This window comes from Sapajus apella, unplaced genomic scaffold (assembly GCF_009761245.1).
Source record: "Sapajus apella isolate SASKATOON/1434 unplaced genomic scaffold, GSC_monkey_1.0 scaffold157, whole genome shotgun sequence".
NCBI classification, from domain to species: Eukaryota; Metazoa; Chordata; class Mammalia; order Primates; family Cebidae; genus Sapajus; species Sapajus apella.
Window position 1 is genome coordinate 699,843 of NW_022437097.1, and position 22,780 is coordinate 722,622.

The following is a 22,780-nucleotide window of genomic DNA, read 5'->3' on the forward strand; positions in this document are numbered from 1 at the left end:
AAGTTACAGCCAAATTAGCAACCATTCCTCTTAGCCTAATAATTGCCATTCCGCAATGCTATTTACTGGGCACCTATCATACACTGGGGTCCCCAGTGCTCTAAAACAAAGTCTTTGTCCTCAATTCACTTGGTTAATGAAAAAGAATATGCAACTTAGTTCTGCTTGTCCTAAAACACTTTTTTTATATCATTCAAATTATCATTTAGTTCCATTTCTCTCTTTGAACTTGGAGAAAAACTCTTTTTTACCATTATCTAATTTTTTTTTCTTTTTTTTTTTTTAAAGATGGGGTTTCACCATGTTGGTCAGGCTGGTCTTGAACACCAACCTCAGGTGATCTGCCCGCCTTGGAGTCCAAAGTGCTTGGATTACAGGTGTAAGCCACCATGCCGGCCTACCATTATCTAATTTTTCTCAATTTCTCTCAATTTCCTCAGAGCCATGCAGCCATCACTGGACACTACTCATGAATATTGCACATCAGCAACTTTCTACATAGAGCACATGGAAATTCAGAAGCTGGGGAAGTGCGCGTGAGAAGAGTGGTGTGCAGAGGTGTGGGTGGATTGAGAGGACACACAGGCCAAATCCCCAGTGTAGAGGCTAATTAGGCTGAGAAAGGCCAGCTTGTATGGTCCCTGCTCCACTGACAGCAAACCTTAAGTGCTGGCTGAGGGAACACAGGCAGAACCACCCAACTCCAAGCCTTGCTAAATCACCATGGAGTGGGGTTGCAAACCTGGGAGACCTGTGCCTTCTGCCACCGCCCAACTCCTCCTCCTTGTATTTTTAGTAGAGGCGGAGTTTCGCCACGTTGACCAGGCTGATCTTGAACTCCTGACCTTGGGTGAGCCACCTGCTCGGGCTCCCAAAGTGCTGGGATTACAGGTGTGAGCCACCGCGCCCGGCCTTTCATTTAATCTGTAATACCACCTATGGGGTAGTTGATATTGTCCACATTTTGTAGTTGATGAAACCAAGGCTCTAAGAAAGTAAGTGATTTATACAGAATTTATTTCTACCAGAAATTAGATTGGAAATGGCTACATTCCAAAGCTACACACCCAGATCAGCATCTGGGCAGAGGATCTTCTGAACAGAAAATGCATTTAAAAGAAACAATTGAGGCCAGGTGTGGTGGCTCACGCCTATAATCCCAGCACTTTAGGAGGCCAAGGTGGGCGAATCACCTGAGGTCAGGAGTTTGAAACCAGCCTGACCAACATGTTGAAACTCCATCTCTACTAAAAATACAAAAAAATTAGCTGGGTGTGGTAGACACTCTGTACGGTAAGGCAGGAGAATCACTTGAACCCAGGAGGTGGAGGTTGCAGTGAGCCAAGATTGCACCACTACACTCCAGCCTGGGTGACAGAGTGAGACTCCGTTTCAAAAATAAATAAATAAATAAGCAATGTTCCTCCTCAGATCAGAACTGTGAGTTTTATCCTGAACTCTTACATGTGTTTCCTCTTTCTATCTTAGCAACGATCTCAAAAGAGATCAGATTCCTTTTGCAAAGGATGAGTTAGTCCTCATAAGTGGAAGCTGGGTCCTCAGTAGACCCTCTGGATTTGAGGATGAAGTTTAGAAGTGCTCGGGACCATAGCTGCGGGTCTGATTTGAGGACAAGAAAGCCAAATCAAGGGGGCAGAAACCACGGGTGTGGAGAGGTGGGGAGGAGAAAACAAGGAACATAAAAACCAAATGAAAACCATCAGTGTGGCATTTGTGGCACAGAAAACCTTTCAAGTTTTTATTGGAGAAGATTTCCCGGGTTAGGTTTTTAAGGGGATCATACAGAGAATCAGGGATGCTTGATTATCTGGTTCTATTTCCTTTCTGTGGTCTCAAATTTTTTTAAAGAATATTTTATGTGTTTGTTTTTAAAACTGGTGAATGAACAGACCTCACTTTTTGTAATATTTGGGCTTCTCAGAACCATGAGTCATTGATATGTTATCACTGGAGCCAGGCTTAAAATCTGATGTTTAATGAGCACAGTTAAGGGGCAGAGCCTTTGTCTTCTAGAAATGCTCAAGCACAGAAACACCCAGGAGGCACTGGGCAAAACGCTCTCCTGGGAGCCAGTGGGGTAGGAAGACACAGAGGCCCAGCCCTGTCCGGGTAGCCTGCCTTCTGTGTGACTCACCTGCCTTTTCTGAGCTTCATTCACATTGAAGTGGAGAGACTGCCCTGGGGAGCCTCAGGGCTTTACCTGGACGGCCTTGGTGCTCACATTCCGGTTCTCCTGGTGCCTGCTGGCTCCCAGGGTCCAGTTTGCCAAGCAAGTGACGGGCAATGGGGGAGGGATGAGGCAAGAGCCCAAAAGCTCAGCTTTCTTTTCTAAGCCCTGCTGACCTAACGTTCATTTAAGCTATTTCTTCACCTTAGAAAGGAGCCTGTCCCCACCCTTGATTCTGTATTTCCCGCTGCTCTAACCCCGCTCATCTGTAAAACGAGGCATAGAAGAGCCCCATCTCCTAGGGCAGTAGTTTTCAAAGTGGAACCCATCTCTTGGGAAGTTTTGGGGTTTTTTTTTCTGTTTTTTTGGAGGGGGGGTTGTTGTTGTTTTGAGATGGAGTCTTGCTCTGTCATTCAGGCTGGAGTGCAGTGGAGTGATCTCAACTCATTGCAACCTCCATCTCCTGGGTTCAAGGGATTCTTCTGCCTCAGTCTCCTGAGTAGCTGGGATTGCAGGTGCGCACCATGACACCCGGCTAATTTTTGTATTTTTGGTAGAAATGGGGTTTCACCATGTTGGCCAGACTGGTCTCAAGCTCCTGACCTCAGTGATCTGCCTGCCTCGGCCTTCCAAAGTGCTGGGATTCCAGGCATGAGCCATTGCACCAGGCCCACCTTGGGAAATTTTTAGAAAGCAAATTCTGGAACCCCATCCCAGACCTACTGAATCAGAAACTGGGGGATATGCTCTGCACTATGAGCTTTCAGGGGCCTCCATGGGATTCCGTTACAGCTGGAGTTTGAGAACCAGCATCATAGGGTTGTTGGGAAGATGACCTGAGAAGCATGCGTGAAATGCTCAGAACAGTGCTTGCACCTAAGACTTCTTTAGCTATTGGCATCCCAGGAAGTCATGGAGACGCTCTTCCTCTGGAGCAACCCCAGGGCAGGTGCATCAGCAAGCTGAGCCTCTCACAGCACAGAGGCTTCTCTGTCTTCACCACTCACTAAAGTGACACAGGGTGCCAAGGGGGAAAAATACAAGTTCCTACATTAGTAAGGAAAGACTTTATTAATACAAGATATTGCAAGAAGAAGATGCTCAAAGACGAAACCAGAAGTGTTTCAGGAAAAAGGTAGATGAGCAATGAATGCTTTCATATGCAGAGACCATGGGACCGCTGTCTGTGAAGAAGAGTAAGGGGTGGGGGTTGGTAAAAGCTGCCGTGTGGGGATCTTGAAACTTGTTTTTCAAGACAGGTACTCCTTCTGTTGCCCAGGCTGGGTGCAGTGCAATCATACTTCATTGCACCCTCAGCCTCCTGGGCTCAAGCCATTCTCCCGCTTCAGCCTCCTGAGTTGCTGGGACTATAGGCACGCACCACCAGGCTTGGCTATTTTTATTTATTTTTTGTAGAGACAAGTTCTCCCTATGTGGCACAGGCTGGTCTCAAACTCAGCTCAAGCAATCCTCCTGCCTCGGCCTTCCAAAGTGCTGAGATTACAGGTGTGAGCCACTCACGATGCCCTGCCAGGGTCTTGAAATTTAAAAAGCTGTGTCAAGCATTGCAAGGGAAAGGCCGGGTGAGAAATGTTATCAGTACTTAGGTACATTGAGGCAGGGATCTGAGGCTGAGATGGAGCAAAGAAGTCACAGTGTGGGAAGTTGCTGTGGGGTGTAGGGCCCAACTGCCTTAGTCAAGCCAGCCTCGAGTTGCAATAAACGCAGTTTTCATCAGCGTTGTCAAGAAACTGATTTTTACTTATGCCATGTGTAGCAGGGTGTTTATAGCCCCCACTGATATCAGGTCTTAATTCCTGGACCCTGAAGCTGTTATCTTATACAGCAAAGACTTTGAAAATGTAATTCCATGAAGAGTTTCGAAATGGAACGGTTATTCTGGGTTACCTGGGTGAGCCCTAAATGCAATCACAGGTGTCCTTACAAGAGGTAGGGAGATTAGACACAGACAGAAGAGATGGCAATGTAGTCACAGGGATTGGAGGGATGCGGCCACAAGTCAAGGAATGTGGGCAACCACTAGTGCTGGGAGAGGCGAGGCACAGGTTCTCCCCTAGAGCCTTGGGAGGAGGGAAGAGAGGGAGCCCCATCACACCTGGTCTTTAGCCCAGTGATGCTGATTTAGGACTTCTGGCCTCCTTGTCTGTGAGGGAATAAAGGACTACTGTTTCAAGGCATTAGGTTTGTGGGGATTTGTTACCGCAGACACAGGAAATGATTACACCTTGTTTCTTGAAAAGACTTTTTGAGGTTTGAGGAAGTTTTCAGATTTGGCTGAGAGTTTGTGGATTACTGTTATAGAGCAAGGGAGAAATTCCACAATTTCTCTTGTGAATCGGTTTCCTTGTTACCTACTATACAAAGATTCTTCACCATAATTCCATTTAAATATATCTGTCCTGTTCTATTTGCCATAGAACTGAAATTACTATAGGGAACCAGATATTTAAATATGGAAAGGATGAACCTCAGAAAAGCTGTTAGGAAAGTGAAGAACATGGAAGTGAATTTTCATACTACACCAGAAGAGGAGAACTAGCACCAAGTAAGAACTGAATTCCTGTTGATGGATTTACGTGCTTGATGAATTTGGCTGACAGTTTAACTCTACAGGAAAAGCACAGTTACAGTAACCCAGAAAAGTAGTTACTTCATAAGTGGTTTCATATGAACCTCAAGTCATAAACAGGCTGGTTTCTATATGATTATCAATGGTAATAAACCATTTTGCAAATGGACACTTTGCTGGATAATGCTTCTTATATAATAAGAATAATTCTTGGTTCAGTGAATCTAAACAAATCGGAGGGAATTATTGTACTGGGGAGAGGTGTTAAGTGATGTCAGGGTCTTGAATGTCACCACACTATGTTTGCCAGTTCCCCAATGGTTTAAAACTTCCAGAGACTGGGTAAAGAATTATATCCTCTGTTATTTATTTACTTATTTATTTATTTTTGAGACAGAGTCTCTTTCTGTAGCCCAGGCTGGAGTGCAATGGCACAAACTCAGCTCACTGCAACCTGTGCCTTCAGGGTTCAAGTGATTCTCCTACCTCAGCCTCCCCAACAGCTGGGACTACAGGCATGCACCACCATATCCAGCTAAGTTTTTTGTGTTTTTAGTAGAGACAGGGTTTCACCACGTTGGCCAGGATGGTCTCGAACTCCTGACCTCAATAATCCACCTGCCTCAGCCTCCCAAAGTGCTGGGATTACAGACATGAGCCACCGTACCTGGCCTACAACCTCTTTTAATAGTAAGTTAAAAGAAAGCTACACAGATGCACGTGAGAATATACTTTCACAGATACTGCGTTTTAAATAGGAATCAGAAAGTTCCGCCAACTGCATTTTATTAAAGGCATGGCCAAGGTTTGGTTGCTTCACTAAAATGTGACCATTTTAAAAATTATCAGTCATCAAAATTATTTTGCAAAGAAATATGAATAGAAGAGTAGGGAAAGAAACAACTATCTAAATATATCTGTCCTGGCTAGTAATACCACATTTCTGTATCGCATTATTTCACAGATACGTATAAATAGATATAAACAGATGTCCTAAGTTAGAGCAATAATGTCTTCCACCCTCTTGCTTATTGGCTTTCTCCCATATTTCTTCTGCATTTACATTTTTTCTGGTATAATTTCAGATTTGAGGCGCACTTGGTATGAAAAGGGTCCATGTTTTCTCCACTACATTTGTCTCACATTCCAAAACACAAAGGGGATGCCATTCTTCAGAGCAGCACCTGCCACTTGGCCTGCTGCTGGACTATTGCTTAAGGCGCAGATCTGAATGCCCTGGCAGGTTTCTCCACCCTACAGTCTTAGGGAGCTGTGGCCCAAGGGCAACTGCAAAACCCACGTGTTGGAATAACTTAGCTTTCTTGTGATACTAAGTAAACAAACAGACAATGGCCCGAGTATATGGCAATAGAACTCTGCCCCACAGAAGAAATGAAGCGTAATACCTGCAAGACCAACTCAGAACAGTCGGGACTTACTCAATGGCTGACAGCTTCCTTATTTTTGCCTCTGCTTCCAACCCAGGACAAACCAGAAAACCCAAATACACCCCACAAACAAGTGACATAATATACTCCATCTCTACTTATCCCTCCTCCAGCTTCTCCAGAGTGACAACACTCTGCAAAGAGGACATACCTGAAGTCGCCCCCTTTTTCCACTAAAGCTTTTCCTCTTCCCTGTCTTTAAATTACCTCCTTTGTAATAGCAAGTTCTGGATATATAGCCTCTATTTGTTCTTATGGGGTGGTCTTCATTTATTTCCATGTGTGAATGATGATTGTGTTAAACACAATGATTAATTTTTTAAAAAAGGAAAAAAACTCCAGCAATTTGCAATAGAATCTTTTTTTTTTTGAGAAGGTGTCTCACTCTGTCACCCAGGCTGGAGTGCAGTGGTGCATGCCCTGCTCAGCTCACTACAACCTCCACCTCCTGAGCTCCAGCAATCCTCCCACCTCAGTCTCCTGAGCAGCTGGGACTACAGGCATGGGTGACCATGCCTGGCTAAATTATTTTTTTTATTTTTGGTAGAGGTAGGATTTCACCATGTTGCCCAGTCTGGACTCAAACTCCTAGGCTCAGGAGCTCCATCTATCTTGGTCTGCAATACAATATACTTTTATACTTTGTATATAACCACCTGAGAGCTTTGGCCCCTAGTTGTGTTTGAGAGGGAAAAGCTGCCTTTTTTTTTTTTTCCTTTTCTTTTCTTTTTTCCAGCACAAACGACACAGAAAAAGCTGCAATTTTTTAAAGAAAGTATGCATAACTATTAATAAATTGATTTTTTAAAACATGTATTTGCCTGATTGTGCTTCTGAAAAGTTGTCAGTTTGTTTTGAATTTGTAAAAAGAAATTCTATAGCCAAATTAAATTTAAGAGAATTTAATGGAGCAAAGAACGATTTGTGAATCTGGCAGCCTCCTCCGCCAGAGTAGGCTCAGAGAGAATCCAGTGCTGCCATGTGGGGGAAGATTTATAGTCAGGAAAGGGAAAGTGAAGCACAATGTTTGCCTTATTTCAACTTGGTTTGAACAGTGGAACCTCTGATTTACAGAAACTCGTGGATGGGCACAAGAGTAGGCTACAGTCTGTTTACACCTCCATGTAGGTTACAGTTCGCTATGTACAGAGAAAGCTTTAGGCCAAATTTAAATCACATAGGGAGGCAGCTTTAGGCTAAAGTTGATTTAACAAATTTTCAAATTAACAAATGAAAATTGTGGATATTATTCACTTTAATCTTTAAGAGTTTAATCGGCCAGGCGCCTTGGCTCACGCCTGTAATCTCAGCACTTTGGGAGGCCGAGGCGGGTGGATCACGAGGTCAGGAGAACGAGACCATTCTGGTCAACCTGGTGAAACTCCGTCTCTACTAAAAATATAAAACTTAGTCACGCGTAGTGGCGCGTGCCTGTAGGGGAGGCTGAAGCACCGGGGAGGTGGAGGTTGTAGTGAGCCGAGATCGCACCATTGCACTCCAGTCTATGCGACAGAGCGAGACTCCATCTAAAATACAAAAAATTTATTAATCAATATGCATTATAACTTCATTTTTGTAAAAAATATACATATATATATATATATATATGCCTAGAAAAGAGTTATGGAGAGGGGACAAGGGATGTTTTTATTTATTTATTTTGAGACAGACGTTTGCTCTTGTCGTCCAGGCTGGAGTGCAATGGAGCGATCTCGGTTCACTGTAACCTGCGCCTCCCAAGTTCAGGCGATTCTCCTGCCTCAGCCTCCAGAGCTAGCTGGGGTTACAGGCGCCCGCCACCACGCCAAGCTAATTTTTTTGTATTTTTAGTACAGACGGAGTTTCACCATGTTGGCCAGGCTGGTCTTGAACTCCTGACTTCAGGTGATCTACTCACCTCGGCCTCCCAGAGTGCTGGGATTACAGGCATAAGCCAGCGCACCCGACTGGGATGTTTATTTTCTAAAACATTATTTTCCATAATGCATGTTTTTTATATAACTTTAAAAAGAATTAGAAACGTTTCTGAATTATTAATGATTTCCTTAAATCTTTATATATATTTCTCCATAAAGAGCAGTTCCTCAAACTGCTTCACCTCAACCCTGATATTAAATATTTTAAAAGTAAATTTATTAAATCTCAGAAGAAGCACCCTTTGAATACTCAGGAAGACGTTGTAACCCATAAGAAGACAGTAGGGAAGTAAAAGCAGTTTCCACCACTCTCAGACTGGCAGTGGTGGCTCACACCTGTAATCCCAGCACTTTCGGGAGGCCAAGAAGGGAGGATCGCTTGAGGCCAGGAATTCAAGAGTTGCCTAAGGTAACACACAGCCAGACTGCATCACTACAAAAACTCAATTTCACCATTCTCAACGCTTTTCTCCTTTTTCTTAACCAAATATTTCTGTAACTTTTTTTTTTTTTTTTTTTTTTTTTTTGATATTGAAAGACATGGGAGAAGGAAGAATCCCTGAATGCAAGAGACTGGAAAGGATGCACGACAAAACGCCCCGCTGTCTCTGGACGCCCTACCAGCCAATCCCCTCCCTCCTGGGGTCCCGTCTCAACCATCCCATCCCGTGCTTTGGGGGTGCCTTTCCCTACCAGATTCTTCTAAAGCCCTGCTGCACCCGCCCTTAAGAGGGAGGTAATGCTTCTGCGGGGGGCTGTGCCTTCTTCCACTCGGCCCCACCTTCGCCGTGGACTAAACAGGAGCCATTGGACTAAGTACCCTGGCTCCGGGCCCTGCAGACTTTCACCAAAAACTCAAAGGCTAAGGAAAAGTAGGGTTAGGCTGAAATGCCATTCAGTGCTCGCTGTAAACTTCTTTCCAGGAACCACCCGCGCAGCGTAGTAAGTCGGAATACTCAGTAGATCTGAGCCCGCCGGGGAGGCGCCTGCCCCTCCTCCGCGCAGCCCCCGGGCTCCTGGCTCCGCTCCCCGGACCCGGGTCCATTGAGGCAGGCGCGCCCAGACCTGAGACGGGCTGGGACCGGGCGGTGTCACGTGCGGGCTCAGAGCACCAGGGGCCCCGCCCAGTGGCCGGCGCAGCCAATCGCAGCGCGGGCAGGCGGTGGGGGCGGGGGAGGCCGCCTGGAAACTTAAATCCCGAGCCGCGCGCACCTGGTCCAGAACCGCCAGCTGCTGTAAGCTCAGTCCTGTCTGCGCATCTCCGACGGCTGCTGGTGAGCGCCCCCGACCAGACCGAGGGGCAGGGCCAACAGCGACTGGAGGAGGGAACCCCCTAGAGGGACAAGGTAGAGGAGGCAGGCGCGACCCCTGGGAGTGAGAGCTTCTGCCCCGAGCTCTGCCAGCCTCGAAGTGGGGAACCGGGGAGGGCGGTTGGAGACCCCAAGGAGGGCCCGGGCGGTGCAGGTCAGTCACTCTGCGGGCTTCACCGCCGCACCCTGGCCGCGGAGCCCCAGCTCCCTGCACCACCGCAAACATCCTCAGGACGTGGCGGGCGAGTGCGGAGGGCGGGAGCCGGCAGCGCGCCCACCGCCCCGGCCCTAACCCGCCCGGAGCTCCCACTGGGGGCCTGGCGAAGAGCCCCGTGAGCTGCCTGCCCCGGTCCGCGCCCTGGCCCTGGGGCCCCTGCCTTCCAGCGGCGCGGCCTCGTGACCCTGTCAGTGTTTAGGGGAGTGAGTGGGGATGTTGGTAGCACAGACCCAAGTGTGGGACGGTGGAGTAGCGAGTGCTCTCCTTCCCAGTGTATCCTGGAAAGGCATTCCAGAAAGCTTTCATTCCAGGAGGAGAGGTTGGAAGACCTCGCTCATCTCCTGATGTGTATCAGCCAAGAACCTGTGAGGTGCTGTTCCTTGGGGATCACCCTGCCCCTACTTGGGATGGTGTGTCCTCATTAGTGAGGTTTTGCCTGGATGACCTCAGTACAATTGGTGCAACACCTGGACCAACTGTTTCCTAGTTTCCTAGTTATTGCCTTAAACTTCTCACCCGTCAGGTATCTTCACACCCCTCTCATATCTGATACCCTAAATTATCGCATATGCTGTTTCAACTTCTCGAACTCTGTGCAGCCTGCTTTTCATTCTGGTGGACCCTTCAAATACCTTGACTTGGCCTGTTTCTCGCAGCCTCTTCCACCGTCTTTGGGGAATTGCTAAGGAGAATAATAGAAATATTTTTATTCCACTGGGGCTGTAAAATGGCTTTTTGGACTCGTCTAATCAGATACTCATTTCTTTTCCTTTTCTAGGTTTTTGAAATATGAATCTTTCACTCGTCCTCGCTGCCTTTTGCTTGGGAATAGCCTATGCTGCTCCAAAATTTGACCAAAATTTAGATACACAGTGGTATCAGTGGAAGGCAACACACAGGAGATTATACAGCACGGTTGGTAACATCTGAAACTGTCCAGAGGGACTCTGGAGAGAATGGTCCTTGCTGTTCCGAGTTGACAGCCAGAGAGTAGCTTCTAGAGTCCAGACCTTACCAGGCAATAACCTAACAGCACCCATTATGAATGCAGTATGGGCATATATCTCCATTGTGTCTCGGCTTAGAGAACAGCTGAAGTATCAAGCCATCCCTGGCCATGATTTCTCTTCCATTTCTGCCCACAGATCGGCTCGGTGAGCGTGGGTTGGGTAAGTAGACATAATGTCCATCAGCTTTCTGTTTGCCTCCAGAATGAAGAAGGATGGAGGAGAGCCGTGTGGGAAAAGAATATGAAAATGATTGAACTGCACAATGGGGAATACAGCCGAGGGAAACATGGCTTCACAATGGCCATGAATGCTTTTGGTGACATGGTGAGTGTGGAGAGGATTGTTGAACTCTGTGCTGCTTCCCCTCAATTCTTCACCAAAACAGTCTTGCTTTTAACATTTTATTTACTTCTCCTTGAAGACCAATGAAGAATTCAGGCAGGTGATGGTTTGCTTTCGAAACCAGAAACAGAAGAATGGAAAAGTGTTCCGTGGGCCTCTGCTTCTTGATCTCCCTAAATCTGTGGATTGGAGAAAGAAAGGCTACGTAACTCCAGTGAAGAATCAGGTGAGACAGCGTCAGATTCAGACCTCTGGTCTCCACAGGAAAGCCAAGAAGAAAATTGGTATGGTTGCTTTGGTAGATGGTGGCGCAACATATGGTGATGGGTGTTTTTAAAGAAAATTCAGATAATTCAGATATATGGGCTACTGTCAGTTTTTGTATTGGTCTTGTAAACTGACAGCTTTTTTATTCCCTGTTTAGAAACAGTGTGGTTCTTGTTGGGCGTTTAGTGCTACTGGTGCTCTTGAAGGACAGATGTTCCGGAAAACGGGGAAGCTTGTCTCACTGAGCGAGCAGAATCTGGTGGACTGTTCACGTCATCAAGGCAATCAGGGCTGCAACGGTGGCTTCATGAATTATGCCTTCCGGTATGTGAAGGAGAACGGAGGCCTGGACTCTGAGGCATCCTACCCATATGAAGCAAAGGTAAATGGAGCTCCTTATCTTGTTATTCGTGCTCTGCTTTTGGAAAGTGGAATCCTTTCAGAGATAACAGATATTTTTTTCAGAATTCACATTTTAGATGGTAGAATCTACATCTGCAAACTGTGAGTATTGTCATTATAAATTATTAGCCTTTCCACAGCTCTCTGATTAGATGGTCAACAGCTAATGTTAACACATAGCTAACATTAGATGGTTAACACATAGCTGTTCTTGCTTCCACATAACATGAAGAATAAGCAAACTATTCTATAAATAATAGAACTTTATCAGCTGTGAGAATTTTTTTATGGACAGATTGACCTAGGGGTTCACATGGAAGAAATGTCAACTAATTTTTCAGTTGCAAATCAACAATTAGCGTTTTGTTTCCTGGAATGATTTATAAGGGTGTTGATTTGGAAATCCTAAGTTGCAAATCACTGAGTGTTTTGGCTCTAGAACTGATGTTCCCCAGGAGGTAGATGGTAGTGATCAAGTTTCTCCCCCTTTAACTTTTAAAGGATGGAATCTGTAAGTACAAACCTGAGAATTCTGTTGCTAATGACACCGGCTTCGTGGTGATCCCTAATCATGAGAAGGAACTGATGAAGGCAGTTGCAACTGTGGGGCCCATCTCTGTTGCTGTTGATGCAAGCCATTCGTCCTTCCAGTTCTACAAATCAGGTAAGTGTTTGTCATTTTATTATAGAAATTTAAGCAGAATTGGGCAATACCACCATGATTGGTTCTTTGATGTGAAGTCCTGCTTTGCAGGAATGTAGTATTTTGAGAGTGTGCATTTAACATAGTGATGTTTCCATTTGACATGAGAAATGCTTAGTTATGTTAAAATTTTCATAAATATTATTAAATGACTATGTAATTGTATAGAGACAACCTAATTTTCCAAACGATTTTCCAGTTGCTGGGCCTACTTTTCTCAAGGTTTTTTACTACTGTAATTAGGACTACAAATAACCTCCTTCAAGTTTCTGTTTGTTTATTTTGGTGCTGTTTTAGACTGACATCCTAGGAGTAGAAAGGAATTATGCTGATTGGTATTTGGGCTCAGAGATAAGTATCTCTAAATCACCTTAGCTGTAAACAATAAGTTTTATCTTTTGGGTTTTCTTTTTCTTTAGGTAGAAAATATCGTGAACATTACTTGAAGTTAGTTGATTTCTAGTGAGATGAGGGTGACTTTTTTCCTTTATCAGCCATTACCGTATTCTGACCAATATTGTTTGGGTCCTTATTTAATATTTGTTTATGACATTTCACTGAATTTAGAGATGCCTCCCTTACAGTGGGTGGTAGGGTGAGTTACTGTCACATGTCACTGGGAGCTTCTCCCCCCAGCATTGATTTTTACTCTCCCAGGCATTTATTTTGAACAAAAGTGCAGCAGCAAAAACCTAGATCATGGTGTTCTGGTGGTTGGCTACGGTGTTGAAGGAGCAAATTCAAAAGACAACAAGTATTGGCTCATCAAAAACAGGTATAAAACTCAAAGTATTATATTTTAAATTGAAAAGGGAATTTTTATTTCAAATCAGTATTTGGATACAAGTTCACAAAAGCTCAATTTTGAGATCCCAGAAGTCTTTCTTCTACTTAGAGTGAACACAGAAATATTAATGTTTAGCTTTTTGGGGTTATTACTCTGTGTTGGTCATATTTTATTACTAAGTTTAAAAAATTTTTCTAATTCTGAAACACATTAGGCCTCCAGGGTTTCAGAGGAAGCACTGTGGACCTCTAGGTTTGAGAGCTGATAGCTTTTCTCTAAGTTTTCAACAAGGAATAGTAAGCAGAAACACCTGCCACTGCTGGCTCTTTGTTAAGTCTGAAAGATCATGCGGGAATCCAGTGGTCTGTGCACCGTTCTATTGTCATTGGGTGCCCCATCATCGAATTTCACTCCCCAGCTCTCAGGCTTTGAAGGTTGTCAGAATCCATTTTTCTCACAATTAGCATTCTTTAACTGAGATGTGATATAAGGTAGCATGTGGAGACAGACTGCTACATTGGAATTCCAGTTCTTCCTCAGTATCTTAAAAAGTTAAGGACCCACAATAATCAATACATTTATTTATTTATTTGAGATGGAGTCTTGCTCTGTCACCCAGGCTGGAGTGCAGTGGCATGATCTCAGCTCACTGCAACCTCTGCCTCCCGGGTTCAAGTGATTCTCCTGCCTGTAGCTGGGACTACAGGGACACGCCACCGTATCCAGCTAATTTTTTTTGTATTTTTTAGTAGAGTTGGGGTTTCACCACTTGGGCCAGGCTGCTGTCTAACACCTGACCTCATGTGATCCACCCTCCTCCACCTCCCAAAGTGCTGGGATTACATACGTGAGCCACCGTGCCCAGCCCATTTTATTTTATTTTGAGATGGAGTCTTGCTCTGACACTCAGGCTAGAGTACGGTGGCATGATCTTGGCTCACTGTAGCCTCCACCACCTGGGTTCGTGTGATTTTCCTGCCTCAGCCTTCCAAGTAGCTGGGACTATAGGCATGCGCCATCACATGCAGTAATTTCTGTGGGGTTTGTTTGTTTTCTTTTGAGATAGAGTTTTGCTCTTGTTGCCCAGGCTGGAGGGCAATGGTACAATCTTGGCTCACTGGAGCCTCTGCCTCCTGGGTTCAAGTGATGATTCTCCTGCCTCAGCCTCGCAAGTAGCTAGGATTACAGGCATGCACCACCACGCCCAGCTACTTTTTAAAATTTTTTTAAATTTAGTAGAGGCTGGGTTTCACCATGTTGGTCAAGCTGGTCTTGAACTCCTGACCTCAGATGATCCACCTGCCTCAGACTCCCATAGCGCAGGGATTACAAGTGTGAGCCACTGTGCTGGGCTGACTTTTGTTTTTTTAATAGAGACGAGGTTTCACCAGATTGGCCAGGCTGGTCTCAAACTCGTGACCTCAAGTGATCTGGCCGCCTTGGCCTCCTAAAATGCGGGGGTTACAGCTGTGAGCCACCGTGCCCGGCCTCAATACATTTATAAATAGATATTAACAGCACTTAATAGTGCCTGACACATGGGAAGTACTGTTAAGTATTAGCTATTATTATTAATGGAGCTAATTTTCTTTTGATTCTTTGCATAAAATGGAAAACCTGCTCCTCTTTCAGCTGGGGTCCAGAATGGGGCTTGAATGGCTATATAAAAATCGCCAAAGACAAGAACAACCACTGTGGAATTGCCACAGCAGCCAGCTACCCCACTGTGTGAGGTGATGGATGGTGAGGAAGAAGGACTTAAGGACAGCATGTCGGGGGATTTTTATCTTGAAACCAAACGCTTATTGTGTAAGATGAACCACTTGAATCATTGAGGATCCAAGTTGTGATTTGAATTCTGTGACATTTTTACAAGGGTAAAATGTTACCACTACTTTAATTACTGTTATACACAGCTTTATGATATTGAAGACTCATTACTTAATTCTGACTTGTGAATTTTCATTTTTTAAAAAGATATACAAAACAGTTTAAAATAAATTTTAATTCATATGTAAAGGTGTTCCTTTTCTATGTTTAATGCATTGGCTTTTTGTGTAGTCAGGAAATACAACTGAGCTCTGAAATAATAACTCCAAGTTAATAACTCCATGATGTATTAGGAGAAAGATGCTGGGTGGCTTCCTGGCCCTTCTAGTTATAAAAATACAGATTTTATGTCAGCTTCCCAGAACTGTGTGTGACCCAACTCTTGAATCTACCAAAATTTGACAAACAATTTGGAAGGACAAACCTAAATTTTTTTTTAGTAAAGGAAAAAGAGTTGACTTTTTAGAAAAGTGAATAGGCACAGATTCATAGGTTTTAGATAGGAGAAAGGGAGATGTCTTCTTCCTTTGACACATAACCTCAAGATGGTTAGGGTCTGTGACAAAAAGTGAAGTTGCTTGTTATTGGAGCCTCTCTCTGAATTGCTGGTGACCACCTTGCAGTCTGAGGAAGAATCAGGTGCAAGTAGATTGCCAGGGCTATTTTATTTTCATTCTAAGTCTCTGATGACATATTCCACCTAGCTCTTCTAGAAAAGCTTCTTTGTTAACTAACGTTAGCAAAAATAAATTTACTGGTGTGGTTAACAAATCTCAGGCAATTGACAATAGCTAGAAAAATATGTTCAGGGCCTGCAAGAGATCAGGCTGGGCTACAGAAAGAGGCCTCTGGTTGAAGATGGATAAGAGATCACAAGCAAAAGGTCAGAAGTCACTAGGCCAGACTCTGGCTCCCTAATCCCTGAATTAAAAATAAACTCGAAACGGGGGGAGAAAAGGCTAAGCATATAGTTACATGGGTAGCAAATACAAGTAAAACTCTATCTTTGCATATTTAAAATACTGGAAGAAAGTACACCAAACTTGTGGGTGAATTATGGGCAATTAATTTCTTTAACTTGTTTAGGGGAAAGCATGTATTTTTATGAGCAGGAAAAAATAGTAAAGATATACCCACATTCTGCAGGCTGATGGAGAGCCCTGTGTGTGTTTAAAAATACCGTGTTTCCAGTCAAATAAGAAAACTCGGGGGATGGGCTGGTGAAATTTAATTGAGAGGTGATCCATTGTGAAGGCAATGGGAGATACAGGGACTGTATATCCTAAAACCCTTCGATAGCCTGTGTCCATAGCCATCTGAAAAACCCAGCGTAGCAGATTCAGTCTGAGTTTTCTCTCAGAAAGGATTCCTTTGTCTTTGCAGCAGCAGGCTGAGTCAGTATCCTCCACAGATTCCTAGAACAACAACCCAAGGCTCTAAGGAAACATCTAAGCACTAAATTGAATGAAAGAGTGATGGCTTTTTAATCAAATAATAAAACTTCAAATCTGTCAAGACACTACCCCTCAGAAAGCTAAAATCAAGATTTTATAATTTTCAAAGACCTTTGAAATATTTTAAACTTGTGAAAAGTTACAAACCTTGTGTGTTGTCTAAAAGCATTTTTCAAACAATCCAGTAGACTTGAAAAATCTAGTCTGAAGCACAAACTTAACCAGTATTTCCTATACTCAAACATCTAAATTGTTTGTTTTCCTACTTGAATTGCAAAGAAAATAAGGAAGGGTGAGATAGAAATGATTCAGCATATTAAGAGGGAGGAGTCTGCTGATGTGGGAGTGTAGTTATGACATTTGGCCATCATACTAGAGGCGATGGACTCAGTAATTAGGAAACATCCCCTCAGCCCGACATGTTTTTCACGTGTGTGTTTTGCCTGCAAAAGTTGAAACTGTGTTTTCTAAATTTATTTCCCTTTTAATGGATACAAAATTCTAAAAAGCAAAAAAAAAAACTTCTCTGTATTAAAAATAAATATTAGTAAATGTATATGTACAGTCATGTGTTGCTTAATGATGGGGATACATTCTGAGAAATTTGTCTCGGGTGATTTTATCATGACATGAACATCACAGAGTGTACTGACACAAACACAGATGGTGTAGCCTGTTACACACCTAGGCTATATGCTGCAGCCTGTTGCTCCTAGGCTGCTCACCAGTGCAGCATGTCACTGTGCTGAATACCATAGACAGTTGTAACACAGTGGTATTTGTATATCTGAACAGAGAAAAGTGTGGTAAAAATAGAGTATCACAATTTTATGGGACCACTGTAATATCTGCAGTAGTCACTGACCAAAACCTCACGTGGTACATGACTTGTTTGTATGTATATCTCAATTGTAAACAATTTCACAAATGTTCATTATTTTTAAGTAAGTTGGTAAGTAAAACTATTACTAAGCTTCACCATGTTCTCTTTCTGCAGTGTGTTCAGTCATTCAGATACAATTGATCCTTGAACAATATAGAGGTCGGGGCACCAATCCCTGTGCAGCCAAATACCTACATGTAACTTTAATTCCTCCAAAACTTTTCTACTGATAGCCTACTGTTGGCTGGAAGACTTGCTGATAACATAAACAGCCAGTCAACACATGCTTTGTGTATGTATTATACAATACTACATTCTTACAATAAGCTAGAGAAAAAATGTCATTAAAAACATCATAAGGAATATAAATTATATTTACTAAGTGAGAGTAGATCATCGTAAAGGTCTTTATCACTGTTGTCTGCACATTGAATAGGCTCAGGAGGAGGAGGAGGAAGAAGCAGGGTTGGACTTGCTGTCTCAGGTTGCAGAGGTGGAAGAAAATCTGTGTATAAGTAGACCCTCCATTCAAACTCATGTTGTTCAATGGTCAGCTCTGTTTATTGGGCTCCTATGCAACAGCAGTGTAGCACTGGGCTGGGCTTGGGGGACACAAGAGTGAAGCAAACAGTCACAGAATTTTATACCAGAATTTTAAATCCCTCCCTTGGAGCTTACATTCTCATGTTGCTGAGCCCATGCCTAACCTCCACCTTGCCACCACGGCCACTTTGTTCATGGGCCCCAGGGTGGCTGGGGAAAGAGACTGATTGGTATTCCTATTCACTCAGTTATTAAAATCCTCCTTTGCCGAGGTCACCCCTCAGTGAGAATTCACATGGGATACAAATATCTTCACCTCTTTTTTTTTTTTTTTTTTAACCCGGACAGGTCTGTTCAGGTATGCATTCCCCAGACCACTTTATAACCAATTTGCCAATCATGTTCATGACAAGTCCATGGCTACCCAGCCAAATCATTAACTGTAGCCCACTAAGTGGTATATAATCATACATCTGGTTATTCCTTCTCCCAAGGACAATGAACAGGCAAGTACACTGCTGAAAGTTTTATTTTCCTTCACCTCTGTTCTTCAGGGACGTCTCACAGAGGGGCTGTAATACCGCAGCATCCACCGCTGATTGGCACCTGGATATTGTACAGAACCAACTGTAAATTAGGCCCAAGTTTTCTCTTCCTCAGCCAAATGATGATAGAACTCCCATAGGTGTGGGCTGGGAAAGAAAACATGATGTAGTAGGATTGAGGACTGTCAGTGTTGGGACCACTTGTTCCTGTAACACCTGTGCCTTCAGCCCCCCATGCCCCATCACACATAACAGCCATCCCTTGATATCCATGGGGGATTGGCTCCATGACCCCCTGCAGATACCAAAATCCACCAGTGCTCAAGTTCCCCGTGTAAAATGGTGTCGTATTTACATATAACCCACACACATTCTCCCTTATACTTTATCTCTGGATTCCTTTTAATGCCTAGCACGTTGAAAGTGTTATGTAAGTAGTTGTTACACTGTACTTTTTTAGGGAATAATGACAAGATAAAGAAGTCTGTACATGTTCAGCACAGATACTACTATCCTTTGTTTAAAAGAAAATTTCTATCCGGCGGTTGCATCCCACACAGTTTGAACTGCAAGGGTTCACGGATGCAAAACCCATGGATACGCATGACCAGATGTATACCGCCTCATCTGATGTTGGAGTGCTGTTCTGCATGCCTAACTATGGCTTGGTGGTCAGACAATACTTAGGTTGCAGGGCAGCTAAGTGGCCCATGATTGAGCAGTCTCTACTAAGCTCCAGACGCAGGCCAAACCTGCTTCTCAAAAGCAGAGTAGTTACCAGCAGAAGACGGCACACTTCCAAGTCCTAGGGTCCACTCTGTGATTTGCCTGTTGAGGCCTGCCAGTGGTTTCACATAGCATCCCTATCTGCCACTGCCACTTCAAGCACCATTGGATCTCCTGGGACATAAAGCCCAAATGGGAGAGCAGCTTGCACAGCAGACTGGACCTGTTGCAGAGCCCGCTCTTATCCTGGGCTTAAAACTAGCAGTTGCCTCTGAAATCCAAAGAGGGCCTAAGGGTATTATGCCCCCTTTTTTTTTTTTTTTTTTTTTTTTGGTTGTTGCATCAAGGGGCTAGATGCAACACTTCAGAAGGGGTATCTTCACTTTAGAAGGGATATCTCAACCACTAGATTCCTAGAACTTTCACTGAAGTGAAAAGCCCTTGAATTTTTGTAGGATTTATTTTCCACCTCTGACACGCAAATATCTTAGCAATAAAGTCTAGAATAGTTGCTACTTCTTACTAGCTCCAATCAGCATTATGTCATCAATGTAATGGACCAGCGGTGATTGATATCTTATAGAAGGGAAAGGCAATTAAGATCTGTTCAGATTAAATTATGACATAGGGCTGGAGAGTTGGCATACACCTGACGTAGGACAATGGCGTATTGCGGTCTTGCCACCTGAGACCAAACTGTTTCTGGTGGTCTCTACTAACAGATATCAGGGAAAAAATATCTTCTACATCAATAAGTGCATACCAGGTACCAGGGGATATGTTAATTTACGTAAGCTATGAAGCCACATTTAGAACAGCAGCTGAAATTGATGTCCCCACCTGATTAAGTTTTCAGTAATTTACTCTCATTCTCTAAGATCTATCTGTTTTCTCCACAGGCTAAATAGGGGAGTCAAAGGGGTATGTGATAAAAAGCACCACCTCTGCTTCCTTCAAGTCCTTGATGGTGGTACTAATCTCTGCAAGCCCTACAAGAATGCAGTATTGTTTTCGGTGTGCTGTTTTTCTAGATAGAGGCAGTTAAGTAGCTTCCACTTGGTATTCCCTACCATCATTGCCCTCACTCCTCAGGTCAGGAAACCAGTGTAGGGAACTCTGCCGTTGGTAAGTATGTCTACTCCAATTATTAATTCTGCAGCTAGAGAGACAACCAGACTGGACTCACTGCAAGACAGACCTGAACTAAAACTCCATTGATCACCTGACCTCCATAAGCCTCTACTCTCACTTGTGGACCAGAGTGATGTATTAGTTTTCCTGGGGTTTTCTGACTCTGAGTTCAGAACCAATGTCCAGTACTCTCCCCAAAGTCTGATTATTCCCTTTTCCCCAAAGGCACAGTCAGTCATCTTGGTAAAGTGATATAGGTCCTTTTGGGGAAGTCTGAGAGAAAAATGAACAGTATGAAATTTTGGTAGTGCCTTGGGGACAGAGCCTCCTCATTATTTAAGGAGCTATGGGTCTGAAAACTGGCCCAAATCTTGGAATTGATTCAGGAGCTGTGGCTCCATTTTTTGGATTCGAGTTAGACTTTTATTCATTTGACTCTTCTGTTTATACAGAACAAATAAGAATTTAGTAGGCTTTCCATCTATTTTACTTCTATGGATACTATGACCAGCTAGCCAATGCCATAAGTCTCAGTAAATCAGACTTTCTAACTACTGTTTTGACTTTACCGTCCATTACAGTAACCATGTTCACCTTGTCTTTGGTGGTTAAATGCTGCCACTTGACTCCTGCCATCCTGGGATCTAATTCCTCTCCTTGCACCTAATGACCCCAGTTCAGAGGCAGCAGTTCCCACTGTAATTTTGGACCTATAGCGCAGAGCAACCACAGAGCTCTTTAAAAATACTGAAACTCCCTCACAAATTTATTTCTCACAGTCATGACAGAAAGTGGGTCCTGGGCTAGATGTGTTGGCTCACACTTATAATCCCAGCACTTTGGGTAGCCAAGGTAGCAGGATTGCTTGAGCTTGGGAGTTTGAGGCCAGCTTGGGCAACTTAGCAAGACCTCACTCACCTCTACAAAAAAAAATTTTTTTAATTAGCCAAGTGTGATGGTGCATGCCTATAGTCCCAGCTACTCAGGAGGCTGAGGCAGGAGGGTCCCTTGAGCCCAGGAGTTTGGGGCTACAGTGTGCTATCATCACACCGCTGCACTCCAGCCTGGGCAACAGAGTGAGCCCCAACTCTAAAAAATAATAATAAATAGAAAAGAAAGTGTGCTCTTTTGTTAAAGAAAAGATTTTTCAATGATACTTGTTCAATGATGATAAGGCTGACTTTTTTCAGTCATCAGGATAGGTATAGGGACCACTGCAATAGCATTTTACAGTGAGGGAGAGAGACTGGACCCAAGTCGAATACAGCATGGGTAAGAGGGAATTTATTGCCAAGGAGCAGGGTGGCGGTCAGTGGATTGAAAATTACTAAGAGGAAACTTCAAGGTAAGGAAGGATTCTGGCTAATCTGACCTAACAGGATTCTTGCTGAAAACAGGCTGGGATGCTGAGACATCACCTGGGCGACGGCGGAGAATGAAGCCCTGATCAGATATGGAGGATGATCAGATATTGAACATAAGGGTTCTTGCTAAACTCACTTAGCAGTGTTCTTTTCTAAAACTGAATTTTACAAGGAAGCACACAGATGGGCCTACGTGAAGTTTCAGAAGCCTGACTAAAGTTTGGTCAAGCAGAGGACCTTTGTCACCCTGTACCCTCACTGGGTGAGTGGGCAGGTCTTACATTATAAATTCACTCTCACATGCTAGTCTCTTTGATGCCTTTTATGGTATACTAAAGGCAGTTCCAGCATCTCAACTAATTTAGTGTAGACGACCTTTGGGTCTATGGTTCTACCTACCAACCAAACTACCAGAGCCCGTTCTAAAGCCTCAAGCTATAATACTGAATAAATAATCTTTGCTTAATGAGCCCATAGCAATAAATTTTATCTGATCCAACATTGTCTTCCTTTCCCCGTTATCTCACTCCTTAATATCCATTTTTACTCTTATTCCTCATACTTATGACATGTAAGTTAGAAAATTTTGCACTTCTTTTGGCATCTAGTTCACCTCTTCGTGGGGCACACTTTCTACTTCGCCTTTAAGAACCTGCTGGGACTTTAGTTTAATCTAGTCTGGTAACAAAGAGGGGTCTGGAAGGCACTGAAGAGAGTCAGCAGTGTCTTGCAGGACAACTCAAAAGGAGGCTATTACAGATTCTCAGGCAAAGCAGGTTAACCTCCTCAGACAGAAGTGGAAGGGCTACTGCTCCTGGAAAAGAAGGTGCAGAAGAGTTTAGGGATTCAATGTCCCCAGCTTCATCAGGATATGCCCATATATCCCCATTCCAAATTCCAGGATTCAGATGCTCGCCAAACACCTTAACAACCCACACCCTGTGAGATTGGGGAATCAGTTTGCATTGTAATTCACGCACTCACAGGACAAGACTTCGTGTTTGGTTTTCAGAAATCTTGGCTCTGTGGCTGCAGGTGTTAAGGGTTTTGTTTCAGAGCATATATGGAAAAGTTCAGGTCGTTTATGTGGCATTTGAGCTGAGTCCTGAGCTGATCCTTTTCTC

General features: G+C 43.8%; 1 protein-coding gene across 3 annotated transcripts; it reads left to right on the forward strand.

The window, feature by feature from the left end:
* The first annotated feature begins 9,334 nt into the window (after positions 1 to 9,334).
* On the forward strand, positions 9,335 to 16,293 carry CTSV (cathepsin V). Of its 3 annotated transcripts, none has more exons than XM_032266315.1 (9): positions 9,335 to 9,416; positions 9,981 to 10,192; positions 10,448 to 10,584; positions 10,881 to 11,003; positions 11,101 to 11,247; positions 11,446 to 11,670; positions 12,192 to 12,354; positions 13,051 to 13,168; positions 14,813 to 16,293. In XM_032266315.1, exons 3-9 carry the CDS (start codon positions 10,459 to 10,461, stop codon positions 14,910 to 14,912), a joined length of 1,002 nt encoding a protein of 333 aa, XP_032122206.1. In that variant the 5' UTR covers positions 9,335 to 9,416; positions 9,981 to 10,192; positions 10,448 to 10,458; the 3' UTR covers positions 14,913 to 16,293. The 3 variants fall into 3 exon arrangements, with proteins under 3 accessions (XP_032122206.1, XP_032122207.1, XP_032122208.1); XM_032266316.1 differs by having other exon boundaries at positions 9,981 to 10,039; positions 14,813 to 15,199; XM_032266317.1 differs by lacking the exon at positions 9,981 to 10,192 and having other exon boundaries at positions 14,813 to 15,199.
* Positions 16,294 to 22,780: the final 6,487 nt, after the last annotated feature.

What these genes read in the sequence shown, in the direction of transcription:
- CTSV (XM_032266315.1), top strand. Translation starts at nt 10,459, where the DNA reads ATGAATCTTTCACTCGTCCTCGCTGCCTTTTGCTTGGGAATAGCCTAT. An exon ending in TGAATGCTTTTGGTGACATG is followed by an intron (nt 11,004 to 11,100) that starts GTGAGTGTGGAG and finishes TTCTCCTTGAAG; the next exon opens with ACCAATGAAGAATTCAGGCA. An exon ending in TATTGGCTCATCAAAAACAG is followed by an intron (nt 13,169 to 14,812) that starts GTATAAAACTCA and finishes CTCCTCTTTCAG; the next exon opens with CTGGGGTCCAGAATGGGGCT.